The sequence below is a fragment of the Gopherus flavomarginatus genome, chromosome 4 (genome assembly GCF_025201925.1).
Source record: "Gopherus flavomarginatus isolate rGopFla2 chromosome 4, rGopFla2.mat.asm, whole genome shotgun sequence".
NCBI classification, from domain to species: Eukaryota; Metazoa; Chordata; order Testudines; family Testudinidae; genus Gopherus; species Gopherus flavomarginatus.
Genome location: NC_066620.1, coordinates 40,319,939 through 40,341,249, shown reverse-complemented (window position 1 = coordinate 40,341,249; position 21,311 = coordinate 40,319,939). Strand labels below are relative to the sequence as shown.

Genomic DNA, 21,311 nt, shown 5'->3' with positions numbered 1-21,311 from the left:
AGAGGGCCTGCTTAACTATGTAAGGAGAAGCTAAAAATCAAAGTTTCAAAACTTGCTCAGAAATAGGACCAAGGTTGAATGAAATTGGGTCCATTTTTGTTTTGAAAGTGGACGTGTTAAGGTCCAGACAAAAGCCAAGCAAGCAAACAAATGAACAAAAAACCCACCACATATTCTTTTTGAATTTTTCACACACCTCTACAGAGTAATTTTCCAGGTACTAGACAGAGGTAACTCATTTAAACTATTTACATTTTGTGCTACAGTAACTAAATCAATTGGGTTATTATTACACATTGAAAGCATTTCCCTTGCTTCCTCTCGTTTTTAAAATGCTGTTTAGAGAAAGAAGGGAGTTGTAATTAATCTTTTAATTATTCCTATAGGCAATCAGGAGATTCAGAGATAGTATTTTTTGCTCTGAAGAGGATAACAGCCTGTATTTTACATACAGTGGCAAATCAAATGTCCTAGAAGTGAGAGAGCTCAACTACCAGGTACAAGGTCTACTTTATCTTGCTAATGTATACAACAATTTCCTTCTCGTAACATTTAGGCACTGTAAAAAGTAATATGGAATTAAATTACATGTAGCAACTGGGACCCTATCTTACAGTTGTTGTACACACAAACATCACTCAAGCCATGGAAGTTTTGGGTGCACAGTGAATACAGGATCGGGTCTTTGGCTGCATTTTAAATAGTGGTCTAGAAAGATCCTCAGTTGTAGCTGAGATATACTTCACACTGCTAAGGGGTGAGACAGCCACCTTAGTGTTCTCCTGATTGGGGCAGGCTCAGGGCAGCATGACGTTAGACCTAAATAACCAAAATCCAAGGGGCTACTCTGGCAGCTGGAATCACCAGGGTGAAAAGTTATGTCTCTTTTCTGTCAGGAACATAGCCTAGGCTGGACAGAGAGCTGCAAAATACTAAGTAGCTGCTGGAGACCTCACAAATCATGCCCATTGATTTAACAAGGAGAAATTCAGCTTGCAAAGGCTTAATGCTTTGTGTATATTTGGTAAAGGGCAGGGCAGTATTTGCATTTTCAAACAGACATATACACTGTACCTTTTATTTTAGAGAGGCAGACAGATATTTGGTAATCAACCAGTTTGGTGATCAATCAATGATAAGAAAGAATATATGGAAACAATGCATGTCTGGCAAATGGAATTAACCAAAACATAATTTAGAGAATTTGCCCGAGGTTGGTTGCAGCTGTTTTCATGCATTTTCAGCTTTGTAATATATCTTAACTTTTGAAGTATTTATTGCTACAGTATTGACTTTCTGAATGGAGGGCTTTTTTTTCTATTTATTTATATTAGGTTAACATGACATCTCAGATCCCCTGGTATGAGAACCTAGCAGAGCTGAAAATGCCTTGGATGTGGAACAAAGGCCCAGATTCCCATGTGCCAGCAATCCAGAATCTGAACTTTAAAGTTCAAAGTGGCCAGATGCTAGCTATGATAGGAAGCTCTGGTAGGACTGAAAGCTTTACTGCATTGACCAAGCCTTTACAATAAAATGTACAATAGATGACAACAGTACTATTGAAGCCCTTGAATGCTAAAGGATATATAACCATCCAACAGAGAAACACTCCCTAGAAATAGATGTTATACATCACTGCAGTATGCTCATAAAAAATATAAGGTGGGCCCCCAGCAGAAGACAGTTAGATTTTGTTGTGAAAAGAATTTTTGTTACAATTTGTAGATTTGCTTGCCACGAAGTTTCTTAAAGGATGTTTTTTCCATCATTTGATTTTATGGGCCAGATTTCCTGGGTCTGCCTGGAACAATGCAAAATGCCTGCAGTCCCTGCACTGCTGGGCGTGAAGGGGCCTTGCACTGGCTGACCCACCTCCAAAAGTGAGTGATCAACAGCTCTGACCAGAATACGTAGCTGTCCTGACTTCAGCCAGCGCCGAGAGTGTGCAGTGGCAGTACTACCACCTTATGTCCACCTTGTGTCCTCATTGCAGAGGCCAGTGGAATTTCCTCCATAATTTACCTGCTTTCTGGGGTTGTCTGGGTCAGAGATTTGCTTGCAAAATAAAGTTGTACCTCGGGAATCCTTGTGATAAAAGAGCTTTGGATGGAACAACATTATATTGCTATGTATTTGTTAAGTAGCTTACAGTAAGCACAAACCCCATTCAGCTAACTGGTCTGAAACAGTTTAAAAAAAGTTTATTAACTACTTTATTAAATACTTTAGTGAAGTTGGTCAAAATTGCTGAGGGGTTTCACTTTATTGTTAGCAATCACTGTGTCAGTCACAAATGGATTGATATATGGTTTGCAAATGGATGGATTTCTTTTTTAAAAAAATTCTACATAAAAATAACCCTCAAATAATCAAGCAGGGAATTCATCTTCTAAAGTGAAGACCAGTAATAAATTAAATAATAAATAAATAATAATAATTAATAATGAAGGAACTGTGTGCATGTTTACAAGCTATATCACACAACATGAGAGAACAAGACATTTGTTATTTATTTCCAAATGTCATTTTGCTTCCATTATTTTAGTCCTGTTCCCCCTAAGTGTGAGCCAATATTTCGTGTTTTAAAAACACCATATTTATTCATGTTCACAAATAATTCCACAAAGCAAGTTTATAATACAAATTTAGGCCAAGTCCTGCAATCAGATCCAGTAGCATGGACCCTGTGTCCATGCAGAACCCGCTGAGGCCAATGGAACTACTCCTGTGCCTAATGTTAAGCCTGTGTAAAAGGTGTTTGCTGGACCAAGGACAGAATTCTCAAGACACCACATGATCAAGACTAGGGTAAGGCAAAAATCTATAATTACAGATACGGTTAACTTCAGTCCATAACTTTGTTATGGAGTGGGAGGAGTTGGGTTTTGAAGATTTCAGGCATCTTTGGAGCTCAATTAGTGCCATTCTATAAGAGGCAGCAGTCTCGCTGGTAGTCCTCTAGCTCAGTGGATCTCAACCTTTCCAGACTACTATGCAGTACCGCTTTCAGGAGTCTGGTTTGTCTTGTGTAGCCCCCAAGTTTCATTTCAATTAAAAACCACTTGCTTATAAAATCAGTCATAAAAATACAAAGGTATCACACACACTATTACTGAAAAATTGCTTCATTTTTATTTTTTTCCATATAATTATAAAATTAATCAATTGGAATATTCAACATATAATATATAGAGCAGTATAAACAAGTCATTGTCCATATGAAATGTTAGTTTGTACTGATTTTTCTAGTGCCTTTTATGTAGCCTGTTGTAAAACTAGGTAAATATTTAGATGAGTTGATGTACTCTCTGGACGACTTCTGTGCACCCCAGGGGAAAGTGTAGCCCTGGTTGAGAATCACTGGTCTAGTCTAAGAGTTCACATTATAACTTCTAGAGATGTCCTAAACCTTTGGCTCAAAACAAAGTCAAACCCTGAACTCAGGTCTCCTACTTATTGGTGCCCACTACATTACCTAAAAACCCTGGGTTTAGATCCTCCAATTGGTTTCAGTGCACATTGCCTGTTTCAGAAAATGTTTGCAACACAGATGAATTATGCTAGTTTTAAAAATACAGGGGCAAATTCTGTCTGGTTGGTTTCCATAAGAACATGCCTCGACCTACATACCTACTGGTTTTGTCTGTCTGATCTCTCTTTCTTCCTATATGTTATACCATACTCATCATTATGATATGGGCAGCCACAAGGAGAAGCATGTCTTAGAAGCTCTCTGCTGCAGTTCTCACTCCACATTCAGGCAGGACCTCTGCAAATGTAGTCCAGGAGGAGCCCTCTGGGAAGAGCTAATCAGCTAGAGACCATCCCTTCCTTCACAGGCTGTTCTCCTTCAGGGGTTCTGAAATAAGCTACAGCGAGACTTAGGATGGGGGTGAATATGGAGCCACATGAATGTGGCAAAAACTTTTGCCTCATTTTTGTGACCAAATGGAACAGCTCTAGAATTTGACCCAGAGAGATTTTTAACTTTTTAAATTATGATTTTTCTAGCCTGTGGAAAAACATCCTTACTTGACGTGATAACCTGTCGAGATCATGGTGGGAAAATTAAATCTGGCCAAATCATAATCAATGGAAAACCCAGTACTCACCAGCTTGTTAAGAAATGCGTTGCACATGTACGTCAGGATGATCAACTACTACCCAACCTAACAGTCAAAGAAACTTTATTATTCATTGCAAAACTGCGTCTCCCGAAGACTTTTTCAGACTCACAAAGGGAAAAAAGGGTAATTAAAGCTGCTGAAAAAAAATAAAGTTGTCAAAAATGTATTTGACATAATTACCCAAGTATGTTTGGGGTAAGAACAGTTAAATTGAACTGGGCATTTGTTGTGTAAGCTGTAAAATCTAAAGCTTGATTTGTCTATTTTTGCTTATAAATAGGTTTTAATTTTTTTTGCTCTCAGATAGAAAGCTGCAGTTGTTCCAAATGGCAATTAGGGAAAGCTTTAGGGAAATGAATTGAATTTAAGAAATGAATTGCTGAATTTTTAGAAAATGTTACCTCTGAGAAAGTCAAAGTTTCTTTTAAGCTGGCTATTGATCAGATAGCACAGTAACATTTGAACGATGAGGAAAGCCAAATGTAATTTTGGGTGTGCACTGTGCATTGTACTTAATGATTAAACAACCATCCCTTGCTTTATCCTGGACCCTCCAGGTGGAAAATGTTATAGCGGAACTGCGGTTACGACAGTGTGCAAACACAAGAGTAGGGAATGAATACATCCGAGGTGTGTCGGGCGGAGAAAGGCGAAGAGTAAGCATTGGAGTGCAGCTGCTGTGGAACCCTGGTGAGCAATAAAGTCATCCGTCTTAATTAAACCACAAAACCAGATTGGCGGGGGGCGTGAGGGGGAGAGGTTACATTAGTAAGGGAAATATTTTTTTTTCCACTGGCTGCAACAATTGTACCTATTTACATTTTAAATACAAGCAGGGAAGATTATTTACTTGGACATTAGTGGCTTTATTATGCAGTTTATTGACCTAATCTTCTCCCATTTAAGTCACCATAAGAATTTCTGTTAACTTCGGTAGAATCAGAATCAGACCCTATATCTTGTAATCACTTTTCCAGTGTTATGTGCCCAGTCTTTCAAACTGTTGTGCACACTATTAGTCCTGTTGACTTCAGTTGGGCTATTTGTGAGAGTAAAGATTATGTTAATAACAATTTGTAGGACTAGGGTACTAGATGGTAATATCAGTGCCTGTGGCTACACTAGGATTTTTCAGATTTGTAAATTACCAACAGGGTGAGCCCCATGCAGTGAAAACTCAGGGAGGCTTAGCTGTTTTTACTCCTGTTCTCACCTGCCAACATGGTGGTAATAAAGCCTAATCCATGTCTATATTGTAGTTTCTATCAGTACGCTTGCCTTCTTTAGGAAACATGGGTGTGAAAATTTCCAGTGTAGATAAGGCTATTTTTTCCACAATTACAGGGAAGGCAAAAAAATGTTTTTAAGTAAGTGCTGCTCAGGAAAAGAGATATGTATTGATGCAAAACACTTTCTGTTTCCAGGAAAAGATAAATTAAATACAAATTTCTCCTTTATAGCACTTCAAACTCTATATTTACTCATAATAAGCTCTTCATGGTTCAGATCCTCAAAGGGATTTAGGTGAGAGCTACATGCCTAAATATCTTTTAGGATCTAGGCCCACGATTTTGTGTGTGCCTGTACAGCACTTGATACTACTTGGGGCCTCGATATAAACAGTGAATAATACTAGGTCTCAAAATGTTTGACATTATCCCACTTGAGTTTTCAACAACCAATTGCAAAGAAACCTTCAGATAGAAAATATTAATGTAGAACTTATTTCTCCTCTCTTCGCTTTCATGCTCCTCTTTTTTGGGGGAGGGGGGGATAACTTTAACTTTCTGGTTTTGAGGAGTTTGCACACCCCATGTGACTCTTTTCAACTGAATGATGCAAGTAGTCTGAACACAGAATGAGTGGGAGTATTGCACTAAACTCTAACCACACTGAATCTACATCTCATGTAATTCCTCGCTTAACCTTGTAGTTACGTTCCTGAAAAATGCAACTTTAAGTGAAACGATGTTAAGCAAATCCAATTTCCCCATAAGAATTAATATAAACTAATGTGTGTGTGTTAGATTCCAGGGAATTTTTTTTCACCAGACAGAAGACTATATTATATATATATATATATGTACAATATAATTTTTTAACAGTTTAATACTGTACACAGCAATGGTGATTGTGAAGCTTGGTTGAGGTAGGTGGTGGAGTCAGAGGGTGGAAGAGGGTGGACAGAGACACACACCCTGTATATGGGAGAGAGAGAGATGTGCATTGCCCCTTTAAGTATGCTGACTGCACCCTTAGTACATTGCCTTTTTAAGTAGATTAGGAAGTTGAGATAGCAGCTGCTACCAGCAAGCTCCCTCCATCCTTAGCCCTGTCGTGTGTCCCACCGCTCTGTGGAGATGGGGTAAGCAGGGTGCAGGAGTAGGGGGGAGGGGGACACCTTGACATTAGCCCCCTTCTTCCCCCCTCCCTGCAACAGCAAGCAGAAGGCACCCAGGAGCAGCTCCAAGGCATAGGGCAGGAGCAGCACATGACAGTCCGGGGAGGGACAGCTGAACTGTCCAGCAATTGATAGCCTGCTGGGCTGCTACTGCACAGGGAACTTAGGGGAGCGAGGAGCTGATAGGGTGCTGCCGGTCCACCCTGATTCCAAGCCCCCATCAGCTAGCTCCAACGGGCTGCTCTTTCTGCAAGCAGTGGACAAAGCAGGCAGCTGCCAAACTACATTATAAGGGAGCATTGCACAACTTTAAACAAGCATGTTCCCTAATTGATCAGCAACGAAACAACGTTAATTGGGATGACTTCAAGTGAGGAGTTACTGTACATGGAAAGATACCGAACTGACTACTGTTACAGTCTTGTATCTATTACATAAAGCTGAAAGTTAGGAGAAAAACACTGGAAATTAAAATATAGGGCCTGAATCTACTCCCATTGAAAGTCAGTGTCAATTCTTATTAATTTGTGTAGGAGCAGGATTGGAACTACAGGAAATGGTTTGGTAATGTGGAGAAAGAACTTTAGGGAAGGGAATTTTCTCCTTGTTAAATAATATTTGATCTTGCTTCTTTGAAAAAAATCTTTAAAAATGTATCAATAAGATTTTACGTACCGGTGCCATTTCACATGCAACACAAAATCAAACAATGCTTCCCATCACCAACTTTTCTCTTTGACAGGAATACTGATACTTGATGAACCCACATCTGGACTAGACAGTTTTACTGCACACAACCTTGTGATAACACTATCCAGGCTTGCCAGAGGAAACAGATTAGTTCTCCTTTCAGTTCACCAGCCCCGATCAGATATATTCCAACTCTTTGATTTAGTTCTTCTGATGACCTCTGGAACTATCATCTATTCTGGAACAGCCCGGGACATGGTCCAATATTTCACAGAAATCGGCTATCCCTGCCCAAAATACAGCAATCCTGCAGATTTCTATGGTTAGTATCAGATGTGATCAAACAAATAAAAATTGGGTGCATGAAATCATTTATTTTCATAAGCTTATGTAATGCACTGATTTTTATTGAATTCCATTTGTTCGATAGGCAGGGCCAGTGCAACCATTTAGGTGACTTAGGCGGTTGCCTACGGTGCTGGGATTTGGGAGGCTCCATTTTCTTCAGCAGCAACTGTGGCGGCCGGATCTTTGGCCGCCCCAGTCGCTGCTGGCATTTAGGCGGAGGGAGCTGGGGCAGGAGAGTGTGGGGAGGACCGCCTGCAGCAAGTAAGGAGGAGGGGCGGCACGCAGGGGAACTCCCTGCCCCAGCTCACCTCTGCCCCACCTCCTCCCCAAGGAGGCCATGGCTGCTTCACTTCTCCCGCCTCCCAGGCTTGCGGTACCTAAGCTGATTGGCACCGCAAGCCTGGGAGGCAGGAGAAGTGAAGCAGCCACGGCATGCTCGGGGAGGAGGTGGGGCAGGGGTGAGCTGCTTCACTTCTCCCGCCTCCCAGGCTTGCGGTGCCAATCAGCTTAGGCACCGCAAGCCTGGGAGGTGGGAGAAGTGAAGCAGCGACGGCGTTCTGGGGTGCTCGTGCGCAGAGCAGTGGTGAGCTGGGGTGGGAGGGGTGCCTCAGGGTGGAGGGGTGGGGAGCTGCCACAAGGGGGCGCTTCAGGGCGGAGCGGGGGAGCTGCCGCAGGGGCGGGAGGGGGTGCCTCACGGCAGGGGTATGGGGGGGCACAAGGTGGAAGTTTCGCCTAGGGCACGAAACATCCTTGCACCGGCCCTGCTGATAGGTGACTTATAAATCAAAGCTGTATCAGAGCTTTTGTTACTCTTTGCTAGAGTAACAGTTTAAAAATAAGTGGAACTGTATGGCAAAACCAACCTTAAGTGACTGTGTATGTGACAATCCATCCACCCCTGCAAAGTATGGCTAATGTTTGCACTTGCTTTGTTTCACACACGGTTAGTCCCACATTTTACATGCTCTGGAGCTTTCTGCACCTAGTACAAAATAAGGGAGCCAATCAGTTGCTTTTCTACAGAGATCTCTTTACCTTCTGGTTTCCAGGGTGGGAAACTGGTTTCCTAAGGTAAGTAACTTCACCACTTCCTAGGTGGGGGAGCATTATGGTGACTATAGGAGTTCCCCGTTTTCCCTGTTGTGGGATACTGGAGAAGGGGTGGGGGGACCCGAACAGCTGGTACTTTGTTCCTCTTGGCAAAGAAATCTGAAGTCACTGTCCCAGGTTCCTCCCTGGAGTTGCCGGTATCTTGGAGATGTCACTCCTGGCTGTGCCTGGCCCATGCCCCAGTGGCTCAGAGGGCTATGTGCAGCTCAGAGAAATTCTTACCCTGCAGAACTCTGAGACAGATGCTCAGTCCCCAGTCAGCTGGGGCCCAGTGGGCTCAGGCCGCCTTGCTGTAGGGTGATCCCTCTGGGTGTGTCTGGAGTTGTGCTGGGGGAGCCAGCTCCAGCACTCAGGGCAGGAAATCTGTGGTCACTGGTGGAGGCCTGGGCTTAGAGCACAATGAGGCTCTCCCCACCCCAGGGCCGCACCCAGGGTGTACAGGACCTCCACCTGGGGAGACTGCCTCAGAGGCACTCTGGGAAATCTCTGTCATTTGGCCTTCTCTAGGCAAGATCTCTATGGTTAGTGGCCTTCAGGATGCTGACCACAGAGACACTATCTTGAGTGTCACCTCCCAAACACACTGGTGTCCACACATGCAGAGCTATGGCTAAGGTGTCACTGGACAGGTCTCTACTCCTCTCTCCTTGGCCACAAGGGCTTGTGAGTAGCAGCCAAACAGCAGCAGCCAGAACCCCCCTCCCACCAGCCTGGGGCAGCCTCCCTAGCTGGGCACCCAAAGTGTTGTCCAGCTGGTAGCAGCCAGATTCCCCAGCTCAGGGTCAGTAACAGGGGCTGGAATTAGGGTTGCCAAGCCTCCAGGATTGTCCTGGGGTCTCCAGGAATTGAAGATGAATCATTAATTATAGATTATGTAATTTGATGAAATCTCCAGGAATATGGCCAACCAAAATTGGAACCCTAGCTGGAAGACCAATTAGAACTCTCCACCTAGTCCAGGACAAGGAGTAGCCAGACTTACCTGGCTACCAACCAGGGAGTTGCCAGAGCTAGTCAGGAGCATAACAATTCCTCTATTCCATCAGCTCATTCCATGTGATGACCTTATTAGCCTTACACCAGGATATTTACTGCCAATTATTTAAATAATGGGTTGCATATCAATTAATATACAAATAAGGGTCTGTATATTTGCTTAAATTCTCCAGATTTCTGATCCTTCCGCCTTAATGGGTATGGGCATATGAAGGATTCCAACCCATCTACTTGCAGAAAAATGGTGCTATAACAGAGAAAAAAATAGTGTTTGTTAGTTGAGATTTTCAAAAACTTGTCTTTCATCCTGTCATGCATACGGGGAGCACTGGAGATATTTTGTGCTACTTGTCTCAAAATCTGAAGACTGTAAATTAGCTGATCATATCCTAAAGTGAGAGGGCGGGGGGGACATGTAATGTATTGTGTCTTCATTCATGACATAATCTGTTTAAACTGCCTATGGACTAATGGAACAATCATGGTCAAATTAGCAGCTTATCCGCTCCTTGCACTGAGCCTTGATCAGCTGTTTATGCAGTCTGATTTATCATTCTGCAAACCATAGCTGGCCAAGCTTATATGCCCCTGTGTGTGCTGAACTTGACTGTTGAACTATGATTGTTTGGGCATTTGGATGTGATAATTTTTGAACACTGCATCTAATGAATTCCAAAATTTTAGCAAAATGTTCTAGGTATCAATGGGCAGAACCCTATTGATTTGGGTGAAAATTGGAAAACTGGAAGGAGGAAATGGGGACACACAGAGCCCCAATACCTGGTTAGCAGACTTGTCCCCTTCAACCTTGTAATTATCTATAGAGCAAAGAACCTGTTGATGGCAGCCAATAACATATTCCAACATAACAGTATCTCCCCATCTCAGTTTAAAATGTTGACTCCCTGAATGACTTAGCTCCCAGACAGGTAAATAAAAACATGAGAATGGTTATGGGGAGAGGGAGTATAGGAGGGCAGGGGAGAAAAGGGGCACACAGAATCCTACTGGAGGAGAGAATGGGGGACCTTTATATGGGAAGAAGGGAGGCACACAGAGCCCTTGGGATGGGGAAGAAGAGGGCACAGTGGTAGAGGGGGAGGGAGCTGTAGGGGACACTCACAGCCCTGTATGTGACAAATGGGGCATGGGAGGGCAGACTAAGCCCTCTAGCCACTAGACTTTGTTCCCAAACTAGAAAGAAAAATGTATTTATACCGTAATAGTAAAATATAGTGTTGTAGTGGTCAACGTGAAAAGCATCCAATTTTTCCTTTGGCGATTAGATAGTGTTAATTCAGGCTTTGCATGTTGTCTAGAGAAAATTTAGGGAACACACTGCAAATACTGAAGTAATGGTATTGAGTTATATACAGCAATTGACAAACATTAAGAGTGACCACTGCCGCATCATATCATATAGATGTGCTACAATTTGGTAGGTTCTGCTGAAGATGAAATTTATTATTAGCAATACAAATATGAGTAAATTATCATCTCTTAGGTACGTAGACCCATATCAGATAATGTCTTGCAGTTGATTTGACCAGCATTGATAAACAGAGCAAAGAGAAGGAGTTGGAAAGTCAGAAAAGGGCAAGGTCACTTGCCACCTTGTTCTGGGAGAAGGTCAAAGATTCTGATGACGTCTTATGGAAAGCTAATGAACGAGCCTGTGTGACGACTGTTCACAGTGAACAAAGGTAAAATAATTATGTTATTTATAAACAGAACTTGATATGCTTGATATGAAACAGTTGTTGAAATCAAGCTACTCCCATTTTCTCTCTTTTCTTCTGAACAGTTCCCTCTTCACTCCAGAAGAGGTGATTAACATGCACGCCCAGTCAACTGATCAGTTACCAGGTGGCTTAAAGCAGTTTACTGTATTACTAAGGTAATCTTATTTTAAAAGGAAACTGATGTCTTGCAGGAATAACATTTAAAAATGCAATGGACATGAATGTTAAGAGAGAAGCATGAAGGACAAGTTGAACATAGGCTGAAAGTCTGGAGAAAGCTGGTGATGAGTTTGTGTCACACTGGAATATAGAAGTTGTTATACTAGATCTGACCCCACGTCCACCCCATATCCTGCCACTCTTACTTCATTCTTCAGAGAAAGGCAGTCACACCTTTCCCCTCGATAAACCTAGCCAATTGCAACATGCTCTCCCAGGCAAGGGGATTCAAGAAATTTCCTCAACTTTTTTTGACTAAGACATGAGGCATGAGATTTGTTTATCCTTATTTTAGCATGATTGTTACTGCTGGTGGTTGCTGTAGTTGGCTGTGATGTTCACTAGTACTTTCACAATTACTCAAAAAATTGTAATTAACTGGCTTAATGTGTCTGAAGTACCATTACTATCTGCTGGATCAGAGGTGGGCAAACTTTTTGGCCCGAAGGCCACATCGGGGAATAGAAATTGTATGGCGGGCCATGAATGCGCACAAAATTGGGGTTGTGGTGCGGGGGTGTGTGTGGCTGGGGATGAGGAGTTTGGGGTGTAGGAGGGTGCTCTGGGCTGGGACCAAGGGGTTTGGAGGGTGGGAGGGGGATCAGGGCTGGGGCAGGGGTGCAGATTCCAGCTGGGGATGCAGGTTCTGGGGTGGGGCTGAGAGGTTTGAGGTGCAGGAGGGTGCTGGGATCGAGGGGTTTGGAGAGTGAGAGAGGGATCAGGGCTGGGGCAGGGGGTTGGGATGTGGGGAAAGGCTCAGGGGGTGCAGGCTCCGAGCAGCGCTTACCTCAAGCAGCTCCCGGAAGCAGTGGCATATCCCTTCTCCATCACCTATGCAGAGGTGCGGCCAGGCGGTTCTGCACACTGCCCCATCCACAGGCACTGCCCCTGCATCTCCCATTGGAGCACGTAGAAGCTGGAGTGGCTTCTGGGAGCCGCGTTTTGTGGCCCCTGATCCTGTGCCCTGGCTGGAGTGGGGCTGAGCCGCGTGGTGCTGCCCGAATCCTGCCCCCTGAGCGGAGTGAGGCAGAGCCGCCCGGTGCAGTTCCAACCCAGCACCCTGGCTGGAGCAGGGGCAAGCTGTGTGGTGTGGCTCGTGGGCTAGCTTAAAATGGATCGTGGGCTGGATTTGGTCCGTGGGACACAGTGTGCCCACCCCTGTGCTGGATCATGCCAGAACTATTTAATGGTGGGTCATTTATCCTTAAACAGAGATTCTGCTTTAGCTCAAGTGATTGGATCTATATTTTGGAGCTGGAGGATCTGATTTCTATCCCCACTTCTACCATGAATTTCCCAATGACCATGCTATCTAGAATGATGACAACCATGAAGTGCTAGCTGGCCAGAAATTTGTTAACAATAGTTTTGATTTGTACTATACATGTTCCTGTCTGAAACGCCAAATTCTCATCCCATCTGAAGTCAATATGGTTCCATATGTGTGAATGATAAGAGAATCAGGCCAAAGTATCTAAATGTAGCTAAATGGGCATTATTAGCTATTATAGTATCTTACGGTCAGTGTTGTTGTTTTTCTTAGTCGTCAAATCTCCAGTAACTTCAGAGATCTTTCAACGTTATTAATCCATGGATCTGAGGCCCTTCTAATGTCATTATTAATTGGATTCTTATACTATGGTCATGAGAAAAGCAAGCTATCTATTCAGGACACAACAGCACTGTTGTTTTTGATATGTGCACTAATCCCCTTCACAGTGGTCCTGGATGTTATTTCAAAATGTAAGTGTCTGTCAGTTTTAATGTTAATGCTTTAAGACAATCAAACAAAATAATACTTAAATTGGTAATGAAAAATGTATTGACTATGGGCAGTTCTAGCATGAAATATACTTGTCTGTTTCTGTTTTATACTGTAGGTCATTCAGAAAGAGCTATGCTTTATCATGATTTAGAAGATGGGATGTATTCTGTTACTCCCTACTTCTTTGCTAAGGTAATTGGTTTCAGCTGTCAAGAAAAGTGTATATCTGGTTTTAACATGAAAAGTAAAAGCTTTGTGTGTGGGTGATGAAATTTTGTTCATGCTTCGCACTTATCATGCCTATCATCTAAAGCTGTCATCCTGCTTCCCAAACATTTATTAACTAATTAATTAAGCCTCACAACGCTCTTAAAGCATCTGTCTCCATAAATCATGAACCTGGCCCTAGGTCAGAAAGTAGTCAAGGTCCAAGAGGATCCTTTCACTGGCTACTCAGGGTACGTCTACACTATGGGATAATTCCGATTTTACATAAACTGCTATTATAAAACAGATTGTATAAAGTCGAGTGCACACGGCCACACTAAGTACGTTAATTCGGCAGTGTGCGTCCATGGTTCGAGGTGTGCGTCTATTTCTGGAGCGTTGCACTGTGGGTAGCTATTCCATAGTTCCCACAGTCTCCCCCGCCCCTTAGAATTCTGGGTTGAGAGCCCAGTGGCTGATGAGGCAAAAATCATTGTCGCGGGTGGTTCTGGGTAAATGTTGTTAGTCATTCCTTCCTCCAGGAAAGCAACGGCAAACAATCATTTCGCACCATTTTTCCCTGGCCCGTTCAGCTTTTTTTTTTTTTTTTTTTTTTTCAGTCACCGTATGTGTATTGGATGCCGCGGACAGAGGCGATACTCCAGCGCTACACAGCAGCATTCATTTGCTTTTGCATGATAGCAGAGACGGTTACCAGTCGTTCTGTACTGTCTGCTGCCAGTGTAATTTGGCAATGAGATGACGGTTATCTGTCTTTCTGTGCTGTCTGCTGCTATCGTGGGTGCCCCTGGCTGAGATCGGCCGGGGGTGCAAAAGCAAAACTGGGAATGACTCCCCGAGTCAATCCCTCCTTTATGGTTTCTAAAAATAGAGTCAGTCCTGCCTAGAATATGGGGCAAGTGTACTAGAGAACCAGTGTATCAGAGAGCACAGCTGCTCTGTGTCAGATCCCGCAGAAATGATGAGCTACATGCCATTCACACGGCCACACTAACCCTAATCCGATATGGTAATACTGATTTTAGCGCTACTCCTCTCGTTGAAGAGGAGTACAGAAACTGATTTAAAGAGCCCTTTATATCGATATAAAGGGCCTCATAGTGTGGACGGATACAGCGTTAAATCGGTTTAACGCTGCTAAAATTGGTTTAAACGCCTAGTGTAGACCAGGCCTCAGACTGCAGAGACAAGGGGATTTATAAGTCTCACTGGCTGGGGTAGGGCAGGAGATGGAAAAGCCTTAGGTCAGATCAAACTAGGGGAGTTATTCTCTGCTGTCTCACCACTGAGCTGTTAGGCTGCAGGGGTTGTCACACCTGCCCCCTTTAAGGAAAATGAGCCCTTTTGTGTTGTTGGAGGTGCAGGTGTAATCTTCCACCATTCACTGGCCAGTCCCAAGAGGAGAGAAATGGGAAAAGTGGGCCTTTGACTAAAGGGGACTGTAGCTTATCATTGCCCTCTGCGCTAATTGGTGAGAGAACAAAGTCAGGTCAGCATTACCCTTTAGGCAATCAAGGTAGAGCTGTTTGTTTACAATGGGCAATAGCTGTTTCATAGGAAACAGACATCAATGAAGGGCAAGTACCATCACTTTCACTTCAGGTTGTCCCTGGTTGAGGTGTTGGGGCACAAGGAGGCTAAGTCCAGTGCCTCAAGTGTATAATTTAGAGAGAGTGGTTAGAAATCAGACCGGATGGTTGTTTTCACAATGCATCTTTGATGTGGTGTTCAGCAAGGGGTACATTTTCAAAGGGTACTCACCGTGGCATAAATTTGCGGTTGCAATTATTTGTGACCCAGTTTTGCTGTTAGTCACTTCTGAACACAAATGGCATTTATATGGATTTCCAGATGTAAACATCTATGCCTACAAATCAGAAGGCTGGACAGCTGAAGCATATTATTATTTGTTCCCTCAAGAGCTTCTATTCAAGTTTTGGCTCCCACAGTGGTTTTTTAAAAAAAGCTTGTCTCTAAAATAACAAACCTGTAGTTGGTTATGAAGCACAACTTGGTGTCAATGTTGAGCATTCTGAAAAGGAAATGCATTGTTTTGATTAGTTTTACGTACCTTTTTTTCTGCATACCTCATTACTGATGTGTTGTTGTGAGTTTAGTAACATGAAGAGACCCGTGTTACAGAAGAATCTTTGTAAATGCTGCAGTCTGATACAATGTGGCCATGATACATGTACATGCAACCATTAGACACACTTCTAAATCAAAGTGATCAGAAGCAGCACCATAAAAAAGTGACATAGAATGTGGCAATTTCATCTTTCACCTTCAAGGGCCAAATTTTGTTTAACCTAACAGTGATTGGAGAAAACCACCATATTAAATGTATGCAGCACAATTGTTTCAGAAAAAAGCATTACAAAAGATACTTTTAAAAATATACCTTGTTAATGCCAGAGCTGAGGCTAATCCCTTCCTTTAGGAACGCTCTGCCCACCACAGCATCTGTAATTTAGGTTTCCATTCCCACACAAGATTTACAACCCTCATGAGTGGCTCTGGGGAAAAAATATTCTTTGTAGTTCATATTGACAACACAGCTTTCACAATGAAATTATATCAATTTTTTATGAACCATAGCAGTAGAGGTATATTATTAGGTGACCTTCAAGTACACTCCTGCTTATATCCCATGGGTGAAGTGATCACACCACTACATATGCCTTTTACTACTTATTTATCAAAACTCGAATGTTTTTGTTTTCCAATGGATTAACTCAACAGTTCGCAAACTGTGGGTTGGGACACCAAAGTGGGTGGCAACCCCATTAAAATGGGTCACTGGGGCTGGCCTAGACTTGCTGGGGCCCAGGACTGAAGCTGAAGCCTGAGTGCCACCACCTGGGCCTGAAGTCAAAGCCCGAGGGCTTCAGCCCAGGGACTCAGGTTACAGGTCGTCTGCTGGGGCTGAAGCCCTTGGGCTTTGACTTTGGCCCCGCACCAGGGCAGCAGGACTCAGGCAGGCTCAGGTTTCGGTCCCCCCTCCTGGGGTCGTGTAGTAATTTTTGTTGTCAGAAAGGACAATGAAGTTTGAGAACCCCTGGATTAACAGCAGAATGTGCTGCTCCAACAATGGGCAAAAATGAGGAAGGGACTTCAGAGTGGATGACTCAAAGTATACTCGTCTTAAAGATTCAACAGAATTTGGACTAAAATACATTTGCAGCGACTCGTTAGTGGCATTATTGCCATCAAGTTTATGAGCTTTTATGGGAAATGTCTTAGATTCTCAGAAACTGACAAACTGTAGCAAAATAAGACATATAATCCTTAAAAAGAAGCCTATCAATTTAGGTTTTAGTTATAGAAAATGTCACAACTAGAAATGGAAGGAAAATGAGCTAGGATCCTCCTATTTCTGTTTTTTTTTTTAAGTGTGTCACTGACAACACTGAAGGTGATTGCATTTTAATAGGTTATTTCCTGCAAATGTTTTTTTTAAATAAATATATTAATATGAGAAAGTTCCATAATTTTCAGTGATTTTTTTCTTCAACAGATTTTGGGGGAGCTCCCAGAACACTGTGCTTTTGTATTAATTTATGGAGTTCCTATCTACTGGCTGGCAAATCTCAGTCCTGAACCAGAACATTTCCTTCTTAACTTCCTGGCAGTCTGGCTTGTGGTTTTCTGTGCCCGAGCAATGGCACTATGGTTTGCAGCACTGTTCCCAACACTGCAAATGTCAGCCTTCTTCGGCAACACCATTTTCACAACATTCTTCATCAGTGGCGGTTTCGTGGTAAGGTTAGAAAACCTGTGGCTAGGTAAGACTGGCAAATGAAGTCATAACGGGCAACTACTTATAGCTTTTGTAAATCATAAGTAAATTTTTGAGGCATTATGGCCTAGTGGATAGAATACTGGACAGGAACTCAGGTAACGTGGGTTCTAATCTCAACTCTTCTGTTAGCTTATAGGGTGGTGTTAGATACGTCAGTTCATCACTATGTGCCTCAGTTTTCCCATCCATCTATAAAATTGGAATATCTACTATGTTCTGAGATCTATGGATAAAAAGCACTATTTAAGAATGTAGTATATGTACTGTACATTATTTTTGTTCTGTTCCAAGGTTTGTAAATATAGAAATAATTCAAAGATGAGTACAAAACCAGTCTCATTGATAAGTTCAAAATTACACTCAAGGCTACATAAGTGTCATTTAGAAAGCCTTTAACACAGAATTTAGCACTGTCATGTAATAAATAGCAACTGAATACGAGTTGCTTTGCTACTGTTGTATTTGAACTGTCAAGTTAAATATTTAAAGGAAACAAATGTTTAGGATACTGTACTTAAATGAAAAATAGTTTTAAAAAATCAACATAATTTTTACTGATAATGCTTATTTAGTTTCAGCTCAACTTGTACAATGATGTCTCAATTGTACTGTTTATGGTCAGTTTCTAGTCAGTATTGGGTACTCAAAGCACAAGGACAGAGTTTCAATGTCTGATCTACATAATAAGCATTCTGTTAGACTGCAATTTAAATAAAGCTTTATTGGAATATTTTCAAAAAACACTGTTTTTAAAACAAAACAAAATTTTAGTCAAATTTGACCAGAGTCTGTCCTCTTTTATATTTTATTACTAGAACAAAGTGGCTCTGTAAAATATATATAATAAAAACAAACTAACAAATCAAAAAACCTTATCGTAACTGGAGACATGCAAAAAGCCTTCCAGAAGAGCTACAGTCCTTTTTTTTGCCAACCTCAATTCTTCATCCAGTTTTGGGTACCAAATTTCTACGCATATTTAATGTGCGTGGACAAACTAATCAAAGACTTAGCTTATACGAGGATTTGATTCATATAACTTATGTAAACGTGGCAGGGTTAGATATAATAGGCTCATTTGTGTGTTTATATTAAGACAGATTCCTCCCTTTCTTTCTCTCCCCCTCCTACCATCTTTTCCAGTTCCACTTTGGATTTCTAAACTATCTTTTGTCAGATGGAGTTACGAAAGCCTGATGCAAATTCAGTTCACTGAACTCACATACCAAATGACGGTTGGAAATGTTACCTTTCAAATTCCAGGGAAACTTGTAAGTCAGTCTCCCAGAGAGATTTTTATATTTGATAAATAATTTGAGGAATAGGTACTAAAGGCATTTATTATTGTAGCTGGCTAAATGATATATGCCTTGATTCAGCAAAGCACTGTCAGAGCGTGCTTATGCTCATTAACTTTGCTAAATTGGAGCCATAGCACATGCTGTTTGACCTTTGGCTTAAGCCTGAGCTGCAGCATCACCAAAGTTTTGTGGAATAATATGACTGCTCCCTTTCCCTGTCAACTCGCTATTTGAGCCCCCACATAGGCAGAGTGGGAAATGAAGTGGCCAGAGTTTGACAGAGCCATATTAAATTAGTCCCATCCTACCATACAGGAGGGAGGGAGGGAAAGAGATTGCGATATGTTTTTCCCCTGTACTTGGGAACCTCCAAAGCCTGCTTGAAGCAGTACAAAAGGACGGTTGCCAGTTGCTGCAAGAATAACGTAGAGAGCCACTGGTGTAGTGATTGGATGTCTTGGCATTTCATTTTTGGAGTGCCTGTTACTGTAGATACTAAATGGAACAAGTCTGGTGTATCACTTTGGTCCTCCAGTGGATGTGTGTTCATATACTCAAGACACCATATCATATAGCACAAATGGCAGCCTCTGCTTGAGACAGGTCATGCAGTGGCAGATTTGTGTCAGAATATTTATATGGTGCCTTGTTATCTGGGGAGGGGAAAAGATGAAATCCATTTTAAAAGAGCAAATAAAGCAATAATTCCCTTCACAAACCTCAGCTACACGTTTGTTGGAAAACACTGTTCAGAAATAGAGCTGTGTTCCTCGTAATGATACACTTGTTGAGAGGTGTGACAAAGCTGATCTTGCTGTAACTGAAAATAAGAACACAAAAGCCACCAGGGGCAAGGAAGGAAGAGGAGCAAAACCAAAGAGATGTGCTACTTTGCACATCCATTTTAAAGAGATTTTTAATTACTATTTTGTGGTGTCTGTGCTTACAGGTAATTCAAGCTATGAAGCTGGACTCGTACCCTCTCTACGCAAGCTACCTCATCCTTATTGGTATTGGTACTGGTTTCATGCTTTTATACTATTTATCACTGAGGTTCATCAAGCAGAAATCAAATCAAGATTGGTAACAGGGTAAAAATGAAGGAAAGATTAGCACGAGTGGGTGGTTGGTTATTGTGACTCGTGTAAAACACCTGCCCACTCGCTCACCACAAAACGGATCCCATCTTTTACACTTCACAATGTTCATGTTTTATTAGTACGCTACAGCAAAGATGTACCGTAAAACTCATTCTTTTAATATCACATTGTTTTATGTAAACCACTGGATGGCAGCAGAATACAGATAGTTGAAAGTCAGCTTCAGAATCTTTGACTCTGTGCTATAAGTGGTAAAAAAACTAAACTACTAACTTGTGCCTTCAATGTTTTTTCCTTTTGACGTCATTATATAGGTGACAAGATGCATGTGACTCACATATATGTTTTAGTTCAAGAATATGGGGCCAGATCCTCAGCTAGTGTAAAGCAATGTAGCTCCCTTGACTTAAATGAACTTACACCAATTTACACCAGCTGAGGATCTGGTCTATAGACTCTAAATGAATATTGACCATATACTTAATTTGGAGACTCAGATAGAGTAACAGTATAATGAAAATAATGATTTACATCTCTCACCCACAAAGATCCCAGTGTATACACTATATATAAATCACTTCACTCAGTGCAAGACAGCAGACAGAGAATGGTAACTTTGTAACAAAGCAATTTAGGACAGGAGATGAAGCGTGTGATTTCATTGAAGCTACTGAAGGATTTTATGTAGGCAGAAGGTAATGATCCAAACCAGAGAGTTAAAAATAATTCAGAACAATTGTTAAATGTTTCAGAGATTCTTCATTTGTATTTTATTTGCATGTTGTTGATGCACTTCTCTTGACTGTTTGGATGATTCCTTGTTACAAATCAACATGTCACTATGTATTATACTGCCATAGTCTATATTTGACAATATTAATAAAATATCATTATAAAAAAAACAATGAACATCATCCTGCATACAACCAGTCAGTATTCTAGCAGTTTACTAAGTCTGTATCCTCACATTCTTGGTGCTGAATACACCAGGTTAATAGTGCATTCAAAGAATGCCTGCAGTTGTGCATTAGTTACATGCTTACATGTAATGCATACAAGGTATGCAACTACCACAACTGCTCACACAGATTAGACATGGTGTATACCAGTGGCTGCAATTAGCAGTTTCCATGTGACATTACCTTTTGCCTGTGCAGTCAGACTAACTGCATGTATAAATTAGATTTTACATACCTAACTTGCTTAAAAAACAGTGCATGATGTGGACACATTCCTAAATATCTGTATGTTTATGTAAAAACAAAATAAATCTCCTATTCTAATTTCAATAATTGTAATACTTCAGTTAATGGAAACCATAGTTTAATTAGTTATAATGCCTTGGACACTATATAAATACAGATTTTTTTTTTTAAAAAAAGGGGAAATCTCAAAAAATAATGTAAAAAATACCAGACACTGTTTCATTAGTTCCGTTCAATGAATGGCGCTGTCACTGGGGGTTGCACTGTGATTAAC

General features: G+C 41.7%; 1 protein-coding gene across 1 annotated transcript in view; it reads left to right on the top strand.

Annotated features, from left to right (window-relative positions):
• LOC127050184 (ATP-binding cassette sub-family G member 8-like) overlaps window positions 1-20,817 on the top strand; it is a 32,339-nt gene extending 11,522 nt beyond the window's left edge. The window contains exons 3-14 of the mRNA XM_050951846.1: window positions 387-497; window positions 1,335-1,491; window positions 4,015-4,253; window positions 4,688-4,820; window positions 7,274-7,543; window positions 11,213-11,378; window positions 11,480-11,572; window positions 13,180-13,379; window positions 13,517-13,593; window positions 17,147-17,414; window positions 18,575-18,702; window positions 19,682-20,817. Of these exons, the coding sequence (XP_050807803.1) occupies window positions 387-497; window positions 1,335-1,491; window positions 4,015-4,253; window positions 4,688-4,820; window positions 7,274-7,543; window positions 11,213-11,378; window positions 11,480-11,572; window positions 13,180-13,379; window positions 13,517-13,593; window positions 17,147-17,414; window positions 18,575-18,702; window positions 19,682-19,819 (1,980 nt within the window). The 3' untranslated portion in view covers window positions 19,820-20,817. The remainder of the gene's footprint in view (window positions 1-386; window positions 498-1,334; window positions 1,492-4,014; window positions 4,254-4,687; window positions 4,821-7,273; window positions 7,544-11,212; window positions 11,379-11,479; window positions 11,573-13,179; window positions 13,380-13,516; window positions 13,594-17,146; window positions 17,415-18,574; window positions 18,703-19,681) is intronic.
• The last annotated feature ends 494 nt before the right edge of the window (window positions 20,818-21,311 follow it).